We start from the raw sequence: 22,019 nt of genomic DNA, 5'->3' as shown, positions 1-22,019 counted from the left end.
GTGTGCCTTGAGAGAGGTATCCATAGATCTCTTAATATTGCTCTCAAAGTGCACCAGATTGATGCTTTTAACTTCAATATTTAAAACAAAACCTTCCCGGGGGAGTATGCCCCCAGACCCCCCTTTGTTAGGTCCACTCCCCACTTATAAAAATAGCGCCGCCACTGAGCCTGCAACCCCGTTTTGAAGAAATGTGTAGTGCCAAACAGGCTGCAGCACTAATGCTGCGATAAGACACACGTTTTTGCCAAATATCAGTATTTTCTTTCTTTTCATTTTTTTGCAGAGATTGCAAAGTGGCAAAGTATTATAACGTATTGTTCTAGCAAAGGGATTGCACAATTGTGTTATGTTTTGTTTTTTGACCACACAGACTTATGGAGCATTGTTTTATTATCACTGTTCTAGCAACGGAATGCTCACGTTCATATTGATGTATTTTAATAAATGTTGACTTGGCCCATTACGTGACTTTTTAAAAAAAGTTTGAGAACCACTGCAGTAGAGGAACAAAATACAAATATGAACCTGAACGTTTGCATAATAGGGCCCCTTTAAATATAATTCTCTTTTCATTAGCATGAGTGCTAAGACAGTGCCTGAACTCTAAGGACTTTCTGCTTTGGTTCATGTTTACTTACCCTGGTACAAGAAGTGCTAAATAAACATTCACAGAGGTACACATAATCCATTATTCATATATTTTTCAATACACGTAAAAAACACTAAAACATATCTATAAACACATGTTTTTGATTTCCATGTATTCAACCAGAGTCATATTACTTCTTAATACTGTGGCAATGAAATACAACTGAAGATGTTTGTGTCAAACATCCATTTACTTGAATGGGGAAATGCTGCCTATTGTTGTACTTTATGTTAAATGTTATACAGTGGAGTGCACCATTTCCTTAATTATAATAATATTTTATCCTTTTTTTTTTTTAAATGTTACCTCTTGCCAATGTTATAGGTGTCCTTGCCTGCAGTGGTTATTTAAATGTATTGTCAGATGCCTGCCAAGCAATTTTCTATGGAGGTCATTTTTATAAATAGCTGCAGCACAAGGGCTGCCTACTATTTCTATTCATAGAATGTTAAAGGGTTTAGATCAGACATATCTTTTGTCTCAGGCATATAATAACAACAACATTTAATTAACTAGTGTTTCTTAACTTAAATTCCTGACAAATGTTTATTTTGTATTGATGTGTTTGGGTCTAAAATGGGGTTTGCGATTTTTAAGTAGCTAATGCCAGAGCTGTTGTGTGATTATATTATTTAACATGCCTCTCAGAAGTGAATGAATACTGTGAATAATAATTATAATATGACTAATTGTGTTGCAGAATAGTTTTTTACTCAACATCCCTTTTATCAGACATCCTTTAAATTGCATCCGTAGACTAATAACTTAGTACTAGATTGGTTGTTTCCTTTAATGTTAATGCTGATGTGCTATAACTGTCCCTTAGAGATTAAATCAATGAATATTTTGATTGTTCATATCAGCGACTGAGAACATATTACACGCATTATTTTATCAATTGGTGTTGATATTTTAAAAGATTCGATCACAATTACACAAAGGTTGCACTTAGGTGGAGATGTATAACATTTGTTGTTGAATAAATTAAATTAAACCAATTGTCTTATCATTTGTTTTTCAGCCACAGCAACACAAAAAAACAGTTATTAACCTTGGTTGAACGTTGAATCTTTTATATTTTGATTTTTTTGTTCTTATGCACACAATTCAATTTGATATATTGTGCACCTCTAACATTTTCTCTTCAGAGGTGCATCCTTGGTGTGTTTATACAGAAATATGACTCATTCTTCCATACAACTCACACTTTAGACGCATCTGCTCTGCATCCACACATCCTTTGAGACAGCCTCCCTGCTGATGTAAGTTTTCCCTGCAGTCTGCGTTTCCACTCTGTTTGATCGCCCCCTGCATGAGACAAACATGATGCTCCAGACACCCATTACTAAAGTTGTTTCTTAATATGGTACAGCCTACTGTATATTCCACTTCTCGATTATGCCAACCGGGCCCCCTCATGTGGAAACATCTGGCACTTATCCTTTGGCAGTTATTCCAACATGCCAGATAACAAGCAGATGTACACTAGAGGCAAAAGGCTTAAAGAGCTTACACCATTTAAGCTATTTTCCTGCTTTTTAATACATAGTTGGCTTTCTACAAAACAACTTATTGAACAGGCTGATAATAAAAACTCCAGTGCACTATCATTTTCTTTTTAACGTCATCTCGGTGTCAGTGGGTGTCTCCTTGTCTTCACCTCCCTGCTCGCACTGCGCATGCGCTCTACATCCTCCTCTCCATCCACACCACACGTCAAAGGGACTTGAAAGCTTGAATAAAGATGCTCAACGTCTCAGGTCGCTGGAGCCTTGTCACCGGGTGAAACTCAGTTATCTGTAGGGACGTGCGCACACACAGAAGCAGCGTAGGTTTTTCTTAAGCTGAAAGTCTCGTGCATCCTGGTTTCGGCGCGAGGACATTCCACCGACCGACATGGAACTGAAGAAATCTATTTCGGACACCGAGCGCGCGCTCAGGAGCTACGGCGCCGTGTCGGAAACGGCATGGACAACAGACAAAGGTGAGCGTCGTGCACAAATAAAATAATATGTTGATGTAGCACCCAGAAGTGAGAAATAGCTGCTCCGTTTTGCAGCATTGTGTTTCACGTTAGCGTTGAAAGGGTTAAGTGACTCAAAAAGGTTTGGGATGTATCGATATCGCCGACTCGGTGCTAGAGGGCCTATTCATTCCCACACATGCATGGTACTGTGTGATCTGTGAATGAATTTGAGGCAAGAAGCACATCACAAATACAGCAAGCCCGGCACATTTTGAAACTTGTGCTTATTTCAGTCATTCTGATGCAGAAACATGAAGGAGATCTGCTTTGAGTTCTGCTCCTCTGCTTTGATCAATAGGATATACTGGATTTCACATTTATAAACATGGGTGTATGGCCAATAAGTTATGAGTTTGAAGAGAGAGTTTTTCTCCTCTTTTAAGTTAGTATTTTCAAATTCAGTTGGGGCAAAAATAAGCATTACTGCATGATAATACCAGTTTCTGTTGGCACAATATAACAGGACCACTGTCCACAGCCTGAATAATGACAATAATACTGACTTAACACCTCAAACACTATGAACCTTTCTCGGTTTATTCACAATTTATCTATTTGTATTTTTCTTATAGGCTACACATCATAGGATAACATTGAGACGTTACAAACAAGCAGACCTTATCATGTATGCATCCTAACAAATATAAGAACATCAATCTCATAAGAGAGTCAAAAAGCCCAAGAAAAACAACAATGACAATACCAACCATTAAAGTACTTTGTAAAATCCAAGTCAAATTAAGTTATATATATATATATATGTTTAACCTTTTTTAGTTTTGGAAATGAATTAGGTGAGAGCCACATCTGAGCCACATCTGAAGTGTTTTCAACCCACTGTCTAAAATGCAAAGATATGAAACTATGAAAAGCAGCAAATCTTCTCTTTTGGAAAGCTAGAATCAGACCATAATGTGTGGCCATAAAGCTCAGCAAACACAGTTCTGAAATAAACACAGCTGTATCAGATCAGACTATTCTCCCCTATTATCGAATCCCAGGTGATGAAGGGGCGCCGCTGAGTGACGCATGTGTTGACAGAAGCAACACAGTGATAGCGTCCGTAAAGACACCTCCTGGATGGTTCCTCTGACGAAGTGACGATTATTCCTCACAGGAGAGCGGGGTGTGAAGAAACTTCTACATTAAGTCAGAGAAGGAGGGGGGGGGGGGAAGCAGTGGATATCTTTAGACATACATCCTGTCATTGCTTCTCTCTCTTTCTGAAATCAAGACAGGTTGATCTCTCTAAAATACTGCCTGTTTTTTTCTCCAAGTGGGGGTGTGGTCGTGCATAAGCAGTGTATACAGTGTGACTGCAGAATGTTTCAGGGACATCTGCATTGGATGTCACACAGACGCTGACGTTTCCCTGCTGTCAAACCCCATGTGGCCACTGCACTGTGCACAATGCAGGCTCTCTAGGCTGTTTCATTCTCATTAAATCCTAATCCTGATGTAAAGTGTTGATCCAGAAACAGGGCTTATTCATTAACAGGAGTCTGATTCACATCTGCGGCCAATGTGCAAAGCAGGGAGTGTTTGTGCAACATGGGACTTGGGATAACATGACACGTCCCTGGTGGAAAAAGCTGCTTTTAATTAGGACGTATCGAAGCTGTGTGTTTCTCGTTATGTCTTTTATGCTGAGTGAGCAGGTCGCTCAGATGAGAGGAAGCTGTTAAGACATTATTGATCTGGCTCTTTGCCACCAGTCCAGACTTAATGCAGCTCGGTCTCATTGATGGAAAGCACGTGGCTGGAGTGTGCAGAGACAAACAAGACACAGAGGGAACAGAAAGAAACACTTCAAACCTCAGCTCCTGCTGTGTTCTGGAGCGTGCTGCTGCATTTCCATGATGTAAAGTTTGTTTTTTAGCCTTTTCTCAGCAGACACTTTGGGTGATGATTCAACTTCAGCGAGGCACAAACAAACCAGAGCCCCCCTGTGCAGACTTCTGTCTGCGGCGGTGAGTCAGCTCTGTCCTCAGAGAGCATCCATGAAAAGCCCCACAGACGCAGACTACAGCTACTGTCGCTGCAAGATCACAAGCTGCTCCCCTCCTCTAATGTCACAGTGTGGATACATGTCATGCATCACATTTAAAAGCTTGGACTCTTGGATATTGTAATGGCCAACATTTAGTAGATTAAACAAGAATATAATCAATCAGTAAGGAAAGTAATTGCTACCTGCAGCCCTAATGTTTTTCAGGACCCTGACTGCAGGTATCACTTCCAGTCTCACTTGAATGCATTCATATGAAATGTTCATTTTCTTCACAAAAGTGGAAGACAAATGACAACTATGACGGCTGCTATACATGTGTTATACTGAGCTATAGCAGAAATACTTTGTTAAAAGGGGTACTCAAGAAATAAAGTGTTACTTCTCCATAAACGGGGGATTGTAAGAAACAGGAATATAAACTTCTATTATGTTTCACACCCCTGGATCCTTCAATACCCATAATGCAGTCTGGCTTAATTAGACCCTCAATGCCTTGTAGACTACAAGGCAAACTGTGTAACAATGGCAGGGGGTTTCTTTTAATAAAGAGGTTAATATTTGCATATATTCTTAGTTCCAGATCCTAGATACTGTTGATGGTATTTGGTAAGGTTTGTTGGAAGAGCCTGTGCAGTGGTCAGTGCATCGATCAGTGCAATAAGGGTTTGGTCAGTGTTGTCGGTGGCAGGAATGGAGAATGTCAGGTCGATGGTCCATGTCAGGGAGGAGTTAGCCAATCAGTGAGGAGCCACAGCTGGTCATTGATCCATGTTAGTATCATGTTAGTTAGTTTTTCTTTTTTCCCTTCTTTAACAACCACAAGTGCCTTCATTACATGCGTACAGGGATAGTTTGAAATGTATTCTAGTTTGGTTCGGAAGAGGTACTTTTCAGTATGCTCGTACATTTGGAGATCCGGCAGGACTATTGTAGACGAGAGCAGCAGCCAAATATATTTTAGCCACCTAAAACAAATCAATATCAATCAAAGTGTATGCTCTATTTGGATTATTTGACCGCTTTACCTCCCGAATAGACATCCATTTCTTGAACTGAAGCTGTTATATCCATCTTCCCAAAGCCACCAGACTCCATTGACACAATCAGTTATTCGATGTTGTTGGTCTACTGCTGCACCACAACACCAAAGTCACACAATTATACAAACTAACTAACCTATAAAGGCAGCGGTAAACCAAAAAAGTACAGTATTGCTCAATGCAGTCAAGAAGAGACAGATAAGTCTGATTTACATCTTGTTTGATACTTTCCTTTTATGTCACACACAAATTTTCTCCTCATCAGTGATTGCTGCCTTTTTGAATAGAAAACAGTCTTTTGTGCTCGAGGCACTGCAGTGACTAACATGCAAATCACCTCTCTCAATTACACACGCTGCTTTCTCTCTAAATATCATGTTCTTGGCAGATGAGTCACGGGATATGAGGTGAGAAATTAGTCTGCCAAGTAGCTGACACTGCGAGAAAGTTTTCAACGGATTAAAAAAAGTTGAATTTGACAAATAATATCAAAGAAAATAGGAAGATAGGTATGTTATATCTCTCTCTCCTGCCTTTAAGCATCCTTTGTATTCCTCCTTATCATTTCTTTACAAATGTGTACTCATTCCTCCTCATTTTTGTACTAATTAGTTTTTCCTTACCTCCCTCCCCCCCCCAGGTCATTCAGATGTGTCCATGGCGGAGAGCACCATGGCTCCAGAGGAGATCGAGGTGGAGATGGCTCGGATCCAGCGCCTGCGAGAGGTCCTGGTGCGCCGGGAGTCAGAGCTGCGCTTCATGTGAGTTGCTGAACTGTCAATTTCTGCGTGTTTTTCACACCAAACGTGTGACAAAGATAGAATCTATAAGGTGTCATAACAACTCCTCCTCGAGTGGATAATGAGGTTGACATGGCGCACGATTGAAGTCTGCTGTTTAAGAGACGATACAGAGGGAGGCCATTGATTATGCAGAGGACTGGACATGCCAATAGCAGCCGAGTGAGTCACCATGATGAGATCGTTGGCTTCTCATCAGCCTCAAGGATTATGGATCAGTGTTTGGGAATACACTCTGTATTTCTTCCTCTGTATCCGTCACCGTATTTATCATAGTGAAGTGTGTCTGTGCTTTTTGTGAAGCATGGCGAGATAAATATGAGGAATATAGTTGATATGTTGATGAGACTAATATTGAGTGTAATACTGAGCAGTAGAATTTCTAGTTCAGAAAAGGTTTTTTATTCTCCATCTATAACCGAAGCCAACTGAGCAGACAAACAAAATGAATATGCAGAAAATACTGGAAACGTCCTGTCTTCCATTGCTTGTGTGCTGTTGGTTATTTTAAAACAGGCAGCAGGAAATCCCAAATCCATCAAATTCAAAATGAAAAACAATCCCACATCCTAAATTATTCAGTTTACGTCTGTGTAAGACAAGGAATAGCAGCAATTTCTGACATTAAACCATTGAATATTTGTCATCTTTGCTGTAAAATGACTTAATAATAAGTAATTAAAGATTTCTGCGAAGTTTCTCTATTTCATTTTGAAGACTATAGGATCACAATATGTATTGATAGGAGATACAATGTTCCAAACATTCAATTTCAGCGTAGCTTAAGAGCTGTTTCACTGTGCAATTTTGTTACTGAGCTGAACATATTTGTTGTTTTGTAACATATTTAGCAAATGTTGTTATTTTGTGAAGGACAAATGTATGTTTTCCTTTCAAAACCCAATTTAAATGAACACAGAAAATATTGCGTTACAATAAAGAAAGCGGCTCTACTTCTGCCCCTAAAACTGAATTAAGAGAAATAGATGGTAGTTGTTTTGTCATCTTGAAACTGTATCACATGACTCATCGAGCAGGACAGTGGGTCGTTGCACCCTAACAACACGGCGTGATGGTCGAGGTGTCCAACATCAGAGAGCTCTCTCAGTTTTAGAAGCAAATGTACGCCTCCACTCGAAAGGCTTCATTAGGCCGCCACGCTGCTTACTGCTTACCTCTCTGTTGTCAGGCTCAGTGTGACTCAAGTAGTGCACACACACACACACACACACACACACACACACACACACACACACACACACTCTCTCTCATACACACACAGACACACTCACTCCCTCCCTCTCTCTCTCTCTCACCCACACAGACTCACTCACTCACTCACTCACTCACTCACTCACTCACTCNTATAGTTATAAAAATATAAGAGAATACATGAAAAACAGGTATGAAATACTATATGACAGTAAAAAAAGAATAAAGTTTAAAAGGGGAGTGATTTGTAAAATTTTTACAAATCACTCCCCTTTTAAACTTTATTCTTTTTTTACTGTCATATAGTATTTCATACCTGTTTTTCATGTATTCTCTTATATTTTTATAACTATAATGATCGTATAAACGTGTGCCTCGGAAATAATTGTTTACATTAATCGTCGTGACCAAAACGTTTGAGACCCACTGAGATAACTTAGACTAAAGTTAACTATCTAAACACTCAGAGAGTCCTTTAGCTCAGAGTCTCTCAGTCTGACAGGAGAGGAGTCTCCTTCACCTTGTTGTAGAAACAGCTCCTTATATCCGTTAGCGTAGCTCGCTAGCACCAAAAGATAACAACAACGATCTCCAGTACCGGTGCGCTCTCTCTCTGTCTCTCTTTCTCGCGCACGCACACAAAATGGCTCGTTCCACACACACACAGAGCCAAGCTTGAATGAAACACAGAGACCCAGACGTACTTGTACTCTACTGTATCATATTATTTTCAAATCAATAATTTTTCAAATTATGATTTAAAAAAAACAAAACATTTTTTCTCCTGGTCTCTTGTTATGCCTCTGCACTTGAGAAACACTGCTCTACTGTGATTCTTTTCTATGCTTTAATGATCAGAAAGGTCTTTTTTTCTCGTACTGCCTGTGCTGCAGCACCTCTTTTCACTCTCCGTCTGAAACCAGAGCCCAGTCTGCTCTGATTGGTTGGCTGGCCGGCTCTGTTGTGATTGGTGAATCGCTTAAAGATGTCCCGCCCCTTAGCCTATCACGTACAATGTGTGCGAGTGGTAGCCAATAGAAGCGCGAGTGACATACTGATGTCAATATGTTATGGAAGTAAGCAAAGGGCTACAATCAAGGCGTTTCCGGGGGGTGGGGGGAGGGGGATTTTAGCCATTCAAGACCATTAACATGCACAAATACCTAGAACACACTACAAGAAAGGGATAACCCCTTAAAAGCACAATAGGGCCCTTTTAAAGAATTGTCTAGAAATGTGGCCAATGTTATGAAGTAAGAAGTCTAAGCTAATATATTAGCTGCCTCTCCGCACTGTGGCAAAAATTCTTCCCCACTTTCATTCCAGTTTTGAGACAAAAGCAGAGGAATGTAGATCATCAACCTGCCACATTCCCATCATTATCAAAGCTTTTCCTCAGACATAGAAGTCATCAAGAATCATTTTCATATGGTCCAATTAAATAAGGGAACTCTCCTGTTTGAAATGAGAGAACACACACGGTTGCATTTATAAAAACAAACCAGACGACAAGTATAGCACATTGATGGAAAACTAGGACTGATTGACATGTTTCCAGTGAGGTGATGTGCATATTTAAAAATATACACATTCAACTTGCTGGACGCTCTTTCGCAAAGCACCTTAGAGAGTAATGAGGATACACATTTTAGTTCAACCTCAGAGAGACTTTGAACTCAAACCCTGGCAGTGAAAGTGCAACATGGACCACAGACAGGACCACCTTTTTGTTTTGTCCCTTCCATTACAGACACTGATCCAACATACTTCAGTTCTGAGTAGGTTTGGATGCTACTGGTCCCTCTTTGGAAGCATCTTTCTGGTCCTCGCAGTCTACTTTCTCCGTTGTGGATTCTCCTTCCTCTTCTTTAGGAGGGAACATCCAAGTCAGAGCAGCAGCAGCCGTGCCGTCGCCGCTCTGACGCGAGAAGCAGAGGAAGGTGGCCCAGACGAAGCCGCAGCAGCCGGTGAAGGTGGTCCGCAAGTACAGAGGCACGAAGGTAAAGTTCAGAAACTAAGGGAGAAACATGATGGTTAAAATATATTTATATCATTGTGCTGGTATATCACAAATCAATAAATCATCCAGATTATAATTGAGATGTAGTAAATAGAACTTTCTTGCGCAATTATTGTTTGAGATGACATACAGAAACTCTACTCTCTAATTCGAACTACATCAGTTTGTTTGAATTTACACATTTTTATGTCATTATGATATTTTGAAAAGGTGTTACAATTATATGGGTTAGTGTTTCAAAATTAGTAAAATAAGGGGAAAAAAATTGTTAGAAATAGCATTCTAAATGAATAAGGTAATTCAAGTTTTAATAGTGAAGAAAATCTAAACTCAAAGGTCTACTTACAAAGTTATACTCAGGAGGAGGAAGTGATTGAAAGCTAAGAATCATTAGCAAGTGGACCTTTGATCTTGGGTTTTCTTCACAAGATATTATCTAGAATATGTAAGGGAGTTGTTAATATTTACCTGCATAAATGGCCAGAACATTAGCCCCGTCTGAAAAGAGACAAACAGAGAGCGACACCTGTCACAACATGTCACAGTTTGCACTACATTTCAGACCTGAGCGCTCCAAGGTGCTGGGGATCATGTCGTGACAGCCCGCCTCTCACCTTATAGGTATTCAGGAATTTCTCTCTCCAGTCTTCAAAAATGTCATCTTTGCCCTCCAAGAAGCTGACACCTGGGTGAAAAAACAAGACAAATGACAGTTTATTTCTGACTGTCAGCTGGGAACTGGACTTTGAATACACACAGATGTACAGTTTGTCCTATAGGAGTAGGGACAATTATGTCAACAATATGTAATTTAATCTCAAACTGTGTTCATGATATTCTGGTACATATTGCGACAAAAATTAGCAGTAGAAGCATTAGAGATTATGGGATACGTGAAGCAAATTATTATCTTAATGTAGTTTTCTGTTTTTGGTTTGTCAGATTTAGAAGATTTGAGGTACAAAAAGCTTTTTCTTTAGCCAGATCATCAAAAATGATTGTTTCTATTAGTCTGACATTTAGATAAAAACCCACATGAACTACTAACTTCTTCTTATTTTTATTATGTTATAGCAGTAATAAGAATTCTAAAGGGAAGACTCAACAGTTTTGCCTGTTTTAGAAATCAATGACCGTGTTGGAAAACTAATGCTGATGTTGGGACTTTCTTATCCACAAAGTCTTGGCAACAGAACTCACGTCTAAACAATGAACTCTTTATAGGCTACCCAAGGACATTCATCTGTGTATACAATACAGCTACTCTGTTACAGGCTAGGTTGCACTTCTGCACTGTTTATTGCACTTTTTACTTTCATTTTCTAATTTAACTGAGTTTACTAGTTTGTATACATTTTGTAACAAGATTTGACTTGAGGCTCTTGTATTCAGCCCATGTGTAACAAATACCATCTTGAATCCCCTTCTCCCTTTACTCCAGACTAGAACTATCTGCTTGGATCATAATTGCTGACTTTCATGTGACCTCTGATGGCCAAGGTATGTTTCCAGTACAATGAGCTACTGGGCTCGGTTTACAAATGGACAGATACGGGATATGTTTTGAGGTTAACCCGTAACAGCCTGGCCGGGGAGCAGCCGTGGTGCACCGGCTCCCTGACACAAACTGACCCGTGTAGAAGACGCTGACGGCCAGCGGGGCGGCGGTAGTCTGGTCCAGCAGCAGCTTCCTCAGCACCATCCGGATGGAGTTCCCGGGAAACCTTCGCTCCAGGAACCGCATCCAGAAGAAATTCACGTTTCCATGGAAACCAAACGCGACCACGGCGACATTCCGTGTGTGTCGCCAATCCAGTTCCTCCCTGCGCGAGAAGAACCACTGGTGGACAAAGTCCCCTCCCGCGAACAGGCAGCCGTACATTGTCACGTTAGTGACCCACGGAAACCGACGGACATTTCTCAAAAACGCCTGCCGCATTATTTTAAACTAACACAGCAATATTTAATATGGTGTAAGCGAAATGTTAGGTTAGTCTTTGCTAAATGTAACAAATAACACTGGCGGTATCTCTGTCTGAATATCTCCGCGGCATCACTCACACTGTAGTCCCGTCCAGATTTCGGTGGAAAAGGTTCATACGGGTTTGAGACGACAAAATGTATATTTATTGTATTATTCCTGTATTTTCCTGTAATCTCAGTTGGGATACTTGCTCGTCATGCACCATTCGACCCCCAGTACGGGACCTGTCAGTGTGACACCAGCCGGTCGGCTCATTCTGCGTAAAATTACTACGCCCCTTTTTACGTAAAAAATCATGACTACACAGTTGAGGGCGGAGCAAAAGTGAAAGCATTGAGCAGCCATTAGCTCAATCTGAAAGAGAGAATGTTAAAAAAATACTACCACAAGAGTGATAGTTAAACGGGCTATCAATCAATGGAGGTTAGGGGACCTTTAGGAACAGCTTCAGTGAAATAAACCTCCATGAATGGGAGATTTATCTGTACCCTCCCCTACCTATCCACACCTACAGTTGCAGAAAAAGTATGTGAACCCTTTGGAATTACCTGGATTTCTGCATAAATTGGTCATAAAATGGAGGAAGCCACTGCTGTCCAGAAAAAACATTGCTGCACATTTGAAGTTTGCAAAAGAGCACCTGGATGTTCCACAGCACTACTGGCAACATATTCTGTGGACAGATTAAACCAAAGTTGAATTGTTTGGAAGGAACACACAACGCTATGTGGAGAAAAAAAGGCACAGCACACCACCATCAAAACCTCATCCCAACTGTGAAGTATGGTGGAGGGAGCATCATGGTTTGGGGCTGCTTTGCTGCCTCAGGGTCTGGACAGATTGCCATCATCGACGGAAAAATGAATTCTCAAGTTTATCAAGACATTTTGCTGGAGAACTTAAGGCCATCTGTCCACCAATTGAAGCTCAACAAAAGATGGGTGATGCAACAGGACAACGACCCAAAGCACAGAAGTAAATCAACAACAGAATGGCTTCAACAGAAGAAAATACGCCTTCTGGAGTGGCCCAGTCAGAGTCCTGACCTCAACCCAATTGAGATGCTGTGGCATGACCTCAAGAGAGCGATTCACACCAGACATCCCAAGAATATTGCTGAACTGAAACAGTTTTGTAAAGAGGAATGGTCCAAAATTCCTCCTGACCGTTGTGCAGGTCTGATATGCAACTATAGGAAACATTTGGTTGAGGTTATTGCTGCCAAAGGAGGGTCAACCAGTTATTAAATCCAAGGGTTCACATACTTTTTCCACCCTGCACTGTGAATGTTTACATGGTGTGTTCAATAAAAACATAAAAACATATAATTGTTTGTGTGGTTTTAGCTTAAGCAGACTGTGTTTGTCTATTGTTGTGACTTAGATGAAGATCAGAACAAATTTTATGACCAATTTATGCAGAAATCCAGGTAGTTCCAAAGGGTTCACATACTTTTTCTTGCAACTGTATGTGCAACCATACTTCACTACAATAACTTGGGCCAATACTGATATCTATAGATTAAACATTGAGTCATGATATGTTCACAATGGAACCACTTCTGTGATGCAGCTACTTGTTATTGATCGGTTGATTGGCTGATATTGTCCGGTATAATAGCTGGGAATTGAAAGTGATATGGCATATCCATATAATATACCAGCAGCTAATGACAATGTTCTCAAATGGTGGACTTAGTTGTCGAAAAACGCTATTCCTGAATCCAAAATTGTGATATTCTACTCAGAAGAAAATCAATTGTTGACCACTTTAAACTAGATTGGACCGGTTAACATTTATTTAGCAACAGGTACAGTATGTTCACAAGTTGCATGAAGTTGCACTGAATGCTTTAAGCACCTGTCAGCCTTCTGAATAACACAGCTGATGAAAAGGCCTTATACAGTATATGGTGTTGATTTCATTTCAACAAACTCAAAAAACACATCTACTAAAATCATATTCTGTTGCGTTTGACAAGGATCCATATAGCTATACACATTTACACATGCAAGTTTCCTAAAACACACACATTCATGGCAAAGTATACAGCAGTATATGAGGAAATATTATATTTCGTTCCCCCCAGGAAGTTGCGTTTTTAGTGGAAGGCATAGCAATACATATTATCCTCAATGTTTTAGACAAAATGCCAAAAATAAATGTATTCTTAATTTGTGTTGCAGCAAGTTCCCTACTTGTAGTTTTCCTCAAAAAGTAGGTTGGGCTTTTTTAATTTTACATATTTTACATGTTTAGCCCCACTCAATACACAACATGCATGCAGTTGCAAGTCATATGTATGTTTTAGACTGATATTATATCTCTCAGAAATTGATTGGTTTTCAGACTTAACTTTAGTTAAACACACCTGGTGACAGAGTAACTGAAAACATCAACTCAATGACAAAAATATAAAAGGCAATTAAATGAAGTCGGAATTCTGAATGTCAATAAACTGTCAAATGATATCCCCAACATGCAGAGCAGGAAATGAATAGATAAGAGAATGTTTTGGAACAAATGCAGCCATCGTTTTTGGGCTTAAAACCAAATGATAACTATTGTAATCGCTCGCGGTCTCAGACCCTAACTACTGGGCATATGACAGGATTGTTAATTATTTCCTTTCATAATCTAAACAGTCAAGCATAGTGGGGCATTAACTTACTGCAACAGCAGGTGTTACGCAAGTTGCAGACTTTACATCTTAGGAGTGGGAACAAATTAAATGTTACAGGCATGAACAGCTTCACTTGTACTCGTCTGCTCTCTCTACTGGACCAGCCAGATGAGACATACAGCGCGGGGGGGGGGGATACCCCCATGATAAGACACGATGAACAAAAAACAGACAGCAGGTGGATGGGTCATAGTGTATCCATTGAGCTGAGAGGCAAAAAAGGGTTGAATGTTAAGGTCCAGTGGGAGGCAGGCTCTATGACTACACAGCCCTCTCCCAGTCCCCCCTCTCCGACCTGTGGTAGAGCTGCGGCTGCCCCCCGGGGAACAGGTTATCAGAGCTGGGATGTTCTAGGAGGAACTGGATGGTGGTCTTCATGTGCTGGACGAAGTGAGGCGGCTCAGCCAGCGGAGAGGTGGACAGGTACTGGGCAAGAGAGAGATACCAGTCAAAGTTTGTTATGACACTTTCAGGTAAAAGTGGTAAGATGACATTTTAGAAATATTGTGATAAAAAAGGCACATTTTTAGAGAATTTCAAAGATATAAGCACGACATTCAGAAATAAAAAATATTGCAATTTAAATGATTTTAATGATGAATATGTTATAATGACAATAAAACATTTTTTAAATTAAAGTTACAAAGTGTGAGGGGCTTTTTCCCCATTATTGTACCTTTTTAAGTTTGAGAAAAATATTATCACGTTTTTTCTCAGAAATGTACAACTCTGATCTTGGAAATAACATCACCCACCTCCCCTGGATCTGTAATAATGATTATTTCTCTAGAAGAGCCTAATACAATGTCATATAGATTCTTTAAATGAAGCGTGAAACATAGGAAAGTATAACAAAAGATGATGTCGATCCTTTTTATGACTATTTACTTTTAAATGTACTATTTACTATATTTCTTTACCTTCAAAATAGTGTCATCCTCTTGTGACAACCAGAAGCCGATATCCAGATTTGGGGACCAACTGCAAGGGCCAATTTTAACGAGGCCTCGACTCGAGTCATATATGTCTGCCATCTGTAAGAAAAAAAACGCAATTAATAATCTTTGCACTGAGATTGCGTCTACGGCTGCCAATTAGTATCCATTCATCTGCTGTTTATTTCCTGTTGCTGTTTAATATTTTGATATAAGTCAATCCGTGTTTTTAAAACTCCCAGGAGATCTCTTTGAAGTCTTGTTTAGTCGGTCCAAAACCCAAAGACATTCACTTTATTAGGATATAAAACAATGGAAAGCAGAAATTCTCCATATTTGAGATATTAAATACAGAATTGTCGTTTTGCTTAAAAATGATATTTATCAAAAATATCTGCCAATAATTTTTCTGTTCATTGTTGTAACCTTTTATTGTGACCTTTTAGTTATACCTATAAAACATTTACCACATTATTCATTTAAAGAGGAAATCAGTATTTTTTATTTGTTTATCATTAAAAAAAAAAGTGGAATTGTGAGAGCTCAAATTAAATAGTTATTGTGTCTCACAGAGAAAACATCATTAAATATCTGTGGTACCTGTCCCCCAGTGAAGGTCCTTGCTGACCGCAGCTCCTCTGCTGGTCCTTTGTGAGTAAATGACGAAGGAAACACATCCCCTGTAGTAACATTTACACCTGTACAAAAACAGACATAGACACACAATATATTAGAGATTTCAAGCCATTAAAGCACCAATTTCACTAAGTAGCATATTCATCACTCACCTATGCCATATACTACAGGACTATGATTTCCATCAACAACAATGTCATTCATTTCTACAAAAAAATAGATCAGAAGGGTTAGTTGGATGAAGAAGTGGACTTTTTATAAACAGTAGTAAATAAGTAACAAAGTTACCTGTGATGCAGCATGTTTCCAGATGAATTTCCTCTTTCTGTTTCTGGAAAGCTGCTGTAAAAGTTTTTTTTAAAGTTATTATTTGTAAGTGTTACAAAGCTAAAATGCTGCCAGCATTATTAAAATTAGGTAATTTGAAAGACTATACCCAGTATGTTAAGGCTGAGTTTATGGGATGTTTTTGACTCATCGTTAAATCCTCCAGCAAGATGGAGCTCAAGTCTGCATAATGGAAAGTAAAGTAAAAGTATAAAGGAATATAATTAGTACTTTGATTATTGATCTTTATTTGTGTGTTTCGTACCTGCCCTCCTTACTGACGTTACTCAGTGATGTCACAGCTTTCACAATAAGCGGGATTTCAGACCAGGTGCAGGAACCATCGCAGTGGGCAAGACAAACAGCTCCACTTCCTAAGAAAAAAAAAGGATGGCATATATCCTTACTATATATACACATGCAGAATAGGGCCCACAGTGAGAATTCAATGAAAGAAGCGTTACCGGTGTGTCGCAGCACAACAAAATGGCAGGTGGTGGCATCACCAGATCCGATTACTGAAACAGATTCTGTCAAAGGGAAGATAAAAAGCATTTATTATGACCCAATATTTTTTACTTATACTACTATCTGGGTGGGAGAGAAACTCCCTCTGGCCTGGACTTTGGGATTTCAGCCTTTCAAACTATTGACATGCACAAAAACCTATATAACACACTACAGGAAAGGTAAAACCCCCAAAACCATAATAGGGCCTCTTTAAGAGAATGTCCCAAACGTAAGGGCACATATGTCTAGTTCTTCAGATCAATAAGTTTATATATTTCACACATATTTCCCAGTAACATTTCCTGAGCTTAGAAAAGACAAGGTCGGATATTTGGATGGTCTGTACCAATCACCAGGTTTTACTTACTGTCTGCTGGTGTTGTTGCTGCAAACTCTCTTTGTTGGACGTACAAGAGGCACTTAGGGTCGACATATACAAGTGGCTGGGAGCGAAATGTTCTTGCATTTTCCTGTGACGTCACATTAGAGTAAAATATAAATGTATTGCGTTAGCATTAATTTGTGGATTTCCAACATTGAAATCAAAACATAAACAGAAATTGATAATAATTATTCTTCACAGGTCTACATTTTATTAGATGTAAAAACTAAAATCATAATTTGGCAGATAGTTGTATTATCCCTGACTGATTTGCATCTGCCACCATATATAACGCCCCCATGCTGTTATAAATAGTATATAAATACCCATTTGGTGTTATCCAGTCTTTCATAAAGTGCTCACTTACAGAAAAGTAAATATAACTGCTGACAGTTTCTCTACAAGCTAAATGTAGCCACACTTTCTGGAAACAAACCTTTAAATGTGGATGTCTGTCGAACAGCTCCCCTGTCGAGGTAATGCGGTCAAGTGCTCTATTTTGAATTAACAACGGCATTTCCTTAAACGAGGTTCACTATGCAAACTCCAAGTTTTCGTACTATTCTAAAGGCCAGTTACTTCTTATTATTGTATAGCTTAATATTTATATATTTCATATTTTAACAGAATAGTAGTAACTGCTGCAAATCCAGTCCAATCGTGTGAACTTCCTGTAAGGCTTTCTTCTTCGCCAAAAAATGAGGCTTAACACCCAGTTTCTGACACACCGCCACCAACCGTTAGAAAGCACGAACGTGTACATGAGCGCAATTCACCATTACTACTTAGAAAAAATGTGTACGTAGTGTCCGTTAAATTACACACAGCTACGTATAATTACTAGTGGAAGTTGCGTCGCTAAAGAGGGCAGGGAGCGAAGCTGCGAAGCGACTGTTTTATTCTGTGACGCACACAATAATTGTTTACTCCGTATGTAAGCGAAATTATCGTCTTAGAATCTTCTTAGACCGTTTTGCAATTTTAAATTGCACGTATTTAAATTTTTTATCAGGAAATAACCGAAACAAAGCGTCGTCATTCGCTAAAGCTCAGTTTACTTGCACATATTGCCGAAAAGCTACTGTAGTTGACTTTTTCGCCAACATGAGAGGGGGTTCCTCCTACGGAGACAGAGACCATGGACGAGACAGGTAGGTGTAATGAATATTTAAACAACACCCACTTAATTTACACACAATGTCTAAACTCCACTTTAAGAATTACCCAAAATCATGGCTGCTGTATTTTTCGTTAAATGCATCACGAACGCAGTTAAAGCTCAAACAACCACAAGGCCTCTCTGGAGTTTGTAGTTTACTCTGTTAAAATTTCACTTGGTAAAGGTCATTTATCGTCTAAACTGGAGCAGAAACTTGAACTGGTCTCCAAATATAGTGTGTTTTGTACATGAGTGAAGAAAAATAACCAATAAATGTACAGGCGCATTAATCATAGTTCTATCAATTATATGGCTATGTATAATAAAGCACATTTGGACAAAAACTGTATATCATAATTTCAATTCTCACATAAGTAGGTAAAGGCATATGCATGCACTAGGAAAGATAACAAATAGATTTTTTTTAAAGTAGAGAAACAATTTGGTCGTGTACAGACTGGTGGAACTTGAAAAACATTTCACATACAAAACATTTTCATGCGCCCCCTTGTGGAGTTTTTCTTTTAAATGAAGGCAAAGTTATACACATAATTAACAAGATAATATGTTGACATATTACCTCACAACAAAGAAGATACATTACTATACTATATGACATACTATGACAGGTGGAAAGTAATAAAGTCAAACTTCACTAGAGCTACATTTTCCCAATGTCGTGCAGTGTTGTTCTACTTTGTAATAGTCTGTACGATAAGATGGACCTTTATGTATCCCTGTGGGGAAATTCAGTGTCATGACACTGTAGCATTTTCCCCCAAAAGTTATTGTCTTTGCAATGTATTTTTTAAGAGTTAGTCTGGGAATAGGGATTCAGCCTCAAACCTCAAATACAGATAAAACTGTCAATCGTTATTAACATTATGCAAGCAAACCCCATCGCCCTTTATCTCTTGACCGTTATCTTCTCAGGCCACGGTTTGGGGCCATGAGCGGTCGCGGTGGACCTCCACCAATGAAATTTGGAAATCCGGGTGAGCGTCTCCGCAAGAAGAAGTGGAACATGGACGATCTGCCAAAATTTGAGAAAAACTTCTATACTGAACACCCTGAGGTCCAACACCTCAGTCAGGTACATCTTTATATTTGTCTCTGTCCCAGTCCCTCACAAACAATAAGTGAGTGAGTCAATAAACTTTCATGTATATATAGACAACCTTTACACCATGCCAGATGTAAAATGTCCTCTAAATTATAGTTGTTAAATAAACGAGAACCATTTCAGCAGGTTTTCTTAAAGATTTTTACAATTTATACACATGTCCAAATGTATGTTAATTATGTTTTCCCCTCTCTTTATAATATCCAGTTTGAAATGGAAGAGTTTCGCAGGAACAAGGAGATTACCGTCAGAGGCTCTGGATGCCCAAAAGCGATACCCGCTTTTCACCAGGCGCAGTTTCCTCGTCCGTAAACTAAAATATATTACATACATATAATATATAAATACATATTAATGTTATACAAACGAAAATGTCTAATCTCAGGGAAACATGACCTCATAAAATAGATCACTCACTTTAACCAACATCTAAGAGTTTAAATAATAAGCTAATGAACAGTGATAGTAAAGGACAAGTGGTATGTTTAAAAAAGGGATTGTCCTTTGGATGGAAAGACTGAAATGAAGAAACCAAATGAAGTCCATCAGTGTAACGTTGTCCTCCTCTTTCTCTTGGCAGAGTATGTGATGGATGTGCTGATGCAGCAGCACTTCAAAGAGCCCACAGCGATCCAGGCTCAGGGCTTCCCTGTGGCCCTCAGTGGCAGGGACATGGTGGGCATCGCTCAGACTGGCTCCGGAAAGACTCTGGCTGTAAGGCTGCCCGGCATCCTCCTGCATGATGATGACACTCAAATAGAAATTCATTTATATACTTACAAAACTTTTGAATTAAAATGCCTAAACTATTGAAGAAGCACATCAGAAACAGCAGCACAGCGGAATTGGTTTGACCGTTTTGACACAAGAATAGGTATTTATTGGAATTTGTATTCCTTGCAGTATCTTCTTCCTGCTATTGTCCACATCAACCACCAGCCTTACCTGGAGAGAGGAGATGGCCCAATTGTGAGTGCACATTTATTCCATATTCCATATATTGTGTTAGATAATGTTTTGTCTAAATCATACTGTGTGTCGTGCGTACAAAATAAGAAAACCCATCCTCATTCGTCTTCTTCTTCTCTTCACAGTGTCTTGTCCTTGCTCCAACCAGAGAGCTGGCTCAGCAGGTTCAGCAGGTCGCACTTGAATACGGCAAGTCATCCCGTATCAAAAGCACCTGTGTCTATGGTGGAGCACCCAAAGGACCACAGATTCGAGACCTCGAGAGGGGTAGGTTTGGTTGTAGATAATGGCCACATGCAATAAATTATACAAACTCATTTGAAATTCATTAATCTTTTAATAAAAATACATTTTCAAAATAAACTGGGTACTTTCCCAGCTTTTGTGTGGGGAACAGTCGAATGTGAAAATCTCACCCTTTATGCCAACATGTTGTTAATACAATTCAAAAATATTTAAATGTATGGAAAAATGATATACTCTGTAGACGCACTTGACTCTTTCATGTGCCCACAATGCAGTTCCCTTGTGAGGCGATAGAACATTCGACTGTATGTAGGTTGGTGTGTTAATCTAATAATGTGTGTGTATCTTTTTTTTTTTTTACTTCGGATTTGTTGATAGGTGTTGAGATCATTATCGCCACACCAGGTCGTCTCATTGACTTCTTGGAGAGCGGGAAAACTAACCTGACGCGCTGCACCTACCTCGTGCTGGATGAAGCCGACCGCATGCTGGACATGGGCTTCGAGCCACAGATTCGCAAGATAGTTGAACAAATCAGGGTAGGCTCGGTTAAGATCAGTCTTGGTTGCTGAATTTTAAAAGGTCCCCACTGACCTATTATATATAGAATATTCTTCAGTGAAATCATGCCTTTCTCTCCCTGCCTCCTAGCCTAACAGACAGACTCTGATGTGGAGTGCAACCTGGCCAAAGGACGTCCGGCAGCTTGCAGAGGACTTCCTGAGGGAATATGTCCAAATAAATATTGGCGCACTGGAGCTCAGTGCCAACCACAACATCCTGCAGATTGTCGACGTCTGCATGGAGACTGAGAAGGACCAGAAGTAAGGATAGCCAATGAGCAAATATCTGACTGTAGAATGATGTTCTGTCTTTATCAACTCTCATTACCTGCGATACGTGGGTTGCAGAAAATTATCTTATCCTTTCACAAGTACCACTATCGTGCTATTATTGTCTCTTCCTGACTACAGACTTCTTCAGCTGATGGAGGAGATAATGGCTGAAAAAGAAAACAAAACCATCATCTTTGTGGAGACTAAGAAGCGCTGTGATGAACTCACCAGGAGGATGAGGCGGGATGGGTGAGAAAATATTGTCTGCCATGACCTAAAACGATGTTGACAATAATTGAAGGATCCATTTTGTGAATATCTGATAGGCGGAAGCTATTCAGGGTCTCACTTAGGCCTGTCACGATAATTAATTTTGTTGGACGATAAATTTTTCTGGAAATTATTGCGATAAACGATAATATTGTCGGCACCTTTGTATGACCATTTTAGACCACTGACATTATGATA

At 39.5% G+C, this 22,019-nt stretch overlaps 3 protein-coding genes and 1 long non-coding RNA gene across 5 annotated transcripts in view; 2 read left to right on the top strand and 2 right to left on the bottom strand.

Annotated features, from left to right (window-relative positions):
• Nucleotides 1-2,351: 2,351 nt before the first annotated feature.
• LOC104941196 (uncharacterized) lies at nt 2,352-9,893 on the top strand. Its single transcript, XR_797873.1, has 3 exons — nt 2,352-2,636; nt 6,370-6,494; nt 9,883-9,893. It is a non-coding gene; the product is annotated as an uncharacterized lncRNA (long non-coding RNA).
• On the bottom strand, nt 8,746-12,003 carry LOC104941197 (mpv17-like protein). The gene is made up of 4 exons (XM_010766263.1): nt 11,394-12,003; nt 10,376-10,446; nt 10,230-10,259; nt 8,746-9,755 (listed from the first exon to the last, which is right to left on the bottom strand). Exons 1-4 carry the CDS (start codon nt 11,698-11,700, stop codon nt 9,510-9,512), a joined length of 654 nt encoding a protein of 217 aa, XP_010764565.1. The 5' UTR covers nt 11,701-12,003; the 3' UTR covers nt 8,746-9,509.
• A 1,518-nt stretch (nt 12,004-13,521) lies between these two features.
• Nucleotides 13,522-17,921, bottom strand: ntan1 (N-terminal asparagine amidase). 2 transcript variants are annotated; one of them, XM_010766262.1, is made up of 10 exons: nt 17,655-17,921; nt 17,204-17,306; nt 16,791-16,856; nt 16,592-16,700; nt 16,436-16,509; nt 16,288-16,338; nt 16,152-16,205; nt 15,964-16,061; nt 15,349-15,462; nt 13,522-14,854 (listed from the first exon to the last, which is right to left on the bottom strand). In XM_010766262.1, the coding sequence occupies exons 1-10, from the start codon at nt 17,733-17,735 to the stop codon at nt 14,690-14,692; spliced, it is 915 nt and encodes a 304-aa protein (XP_010764564.1). In that variant the 5' UTR covers nt 17,736-17,921; the 3' UTR covers nt 13,522-14,689. The 2 variants fall into 2 exon arrangements, with proteins under 2 accessions (XP_010764564.1, XP_010764563.1); XM_010766261.1 differs by having other exon boundaries at nt 16,288-16,341; nt 17,655-17,920.
• Nucleotides 17,922-18,091: 170 nt separating this feature from the next.
• ddx17 (DEAD-box helicase 17) overlaps nt 18,092-22,019 on the top strand; it is an 11,595-nt gene continuing 7,667 nt past the window's right edge. Inside the window, exons 1-9 of the mRNA XM_010766258.1 lie at nt 18,092-18,369; nt 19,311-19,470; nt 19,708-19,804; nt 20,081-20,214; nt 20,404-20,469; nt 20,595-20,736; nt 21,094-21,254; nt 21,367-21,539; nt 21,690-21,800. Coding sequence (XP_010764560.1) covers nt 18,323-18,369; nt 19,311-19,470; nt 19,708-19,804; nt 20,081-20,214; nt 20,404-20,469; nt 20,595-20,736; nt 21,094-21,254; nt 21,367-21,539; nt 21,690-21,800 — 1,091 coding nt within the window. The 5' untranslated portion in view covers nt 18,092-18,322. The remainder of the gene's footprint in view (nt 18,370-19,310; nt 19,471-19,707; nt 19,805-20,080; nt 20,215-20,403; nt 20,470-20,594; nt 20,737-21,093; nt 21,255-21,366; nt 21,540-21,689; nt 21,801-22,019) is intronic.

The sequence above is a fragment of the Notothenia coriiceps genome, unplaced genomic scaffold (genome assembly GCF_000735185.1).
Source record: "Notothenia coriiceps isolate Sejong01 unplaced genomic scaffold, NC01 NC01_scaffold00003273, whole genome shotgun sequence".
Lineage (NCBI taxonomy): Eukaryota > Metazoa > Chordata > Actinopteri > Perciformes > Nototheniidae > Notothenia > Notothenia coriiceps.
The sequence above is the reverse complement of the archived record's forward strand: the minus strand, read 5'-3'. Positions and strand labels throughout refer to the sequence as shown.

What these genes read in the sequence shown, in the direction of transcription:
- ntan1 (XM_010766261.1), bottom strand. Translation starts at nt 17,735, where the DNA reads ATGCCGTTGTTAATTCAAAATAGAGCACTTGACCGCATTACCTCGACA. An exon ending in TGTTGTGCTGCGACACACCG is followed by an intron (nt 16,701 to 16,790) that starts GTAACGCTTCTT and finishes TTTTTTTCTTAG; the next exon opens with GAAGTGGAGCTGTTTGTCTT. An exon ending in GGACCTTCACTGGGGGACAG is followed by an intron (nt 15,463 to 15,963) that starts GTACCACAGATA and finishes TTTTTCTTACAG; the next exon opens with ATGGCAGACATATATGACTC.
- LOC104941197 (XM_010766263.1), bottom strand. Translation starts at nt 11,700, where the DNA reads ATGCGGCAGGCGTTTTTGAGAAATGTCCGTCGGTTTCCGTGGGTCACT. An exon ending in AATTCCTGAATACCTATAAG is followed by an intron (nt 10,260 to 10,375) that starts GTGAGAGGCGGG and finishes GTCTCTTTTCAG; the next exon opens with ACGGGGCTAATGTTCTGGCC. An exon ending in TGTTCTGGCCATTTATGCAG is followed by an intron (nt 9,756 to 10,229) that starts GTAAATATTAAC and finishes TTTCTCCCTTAG; the next exon opens with TTTCTGAACTTTACCTTCGT.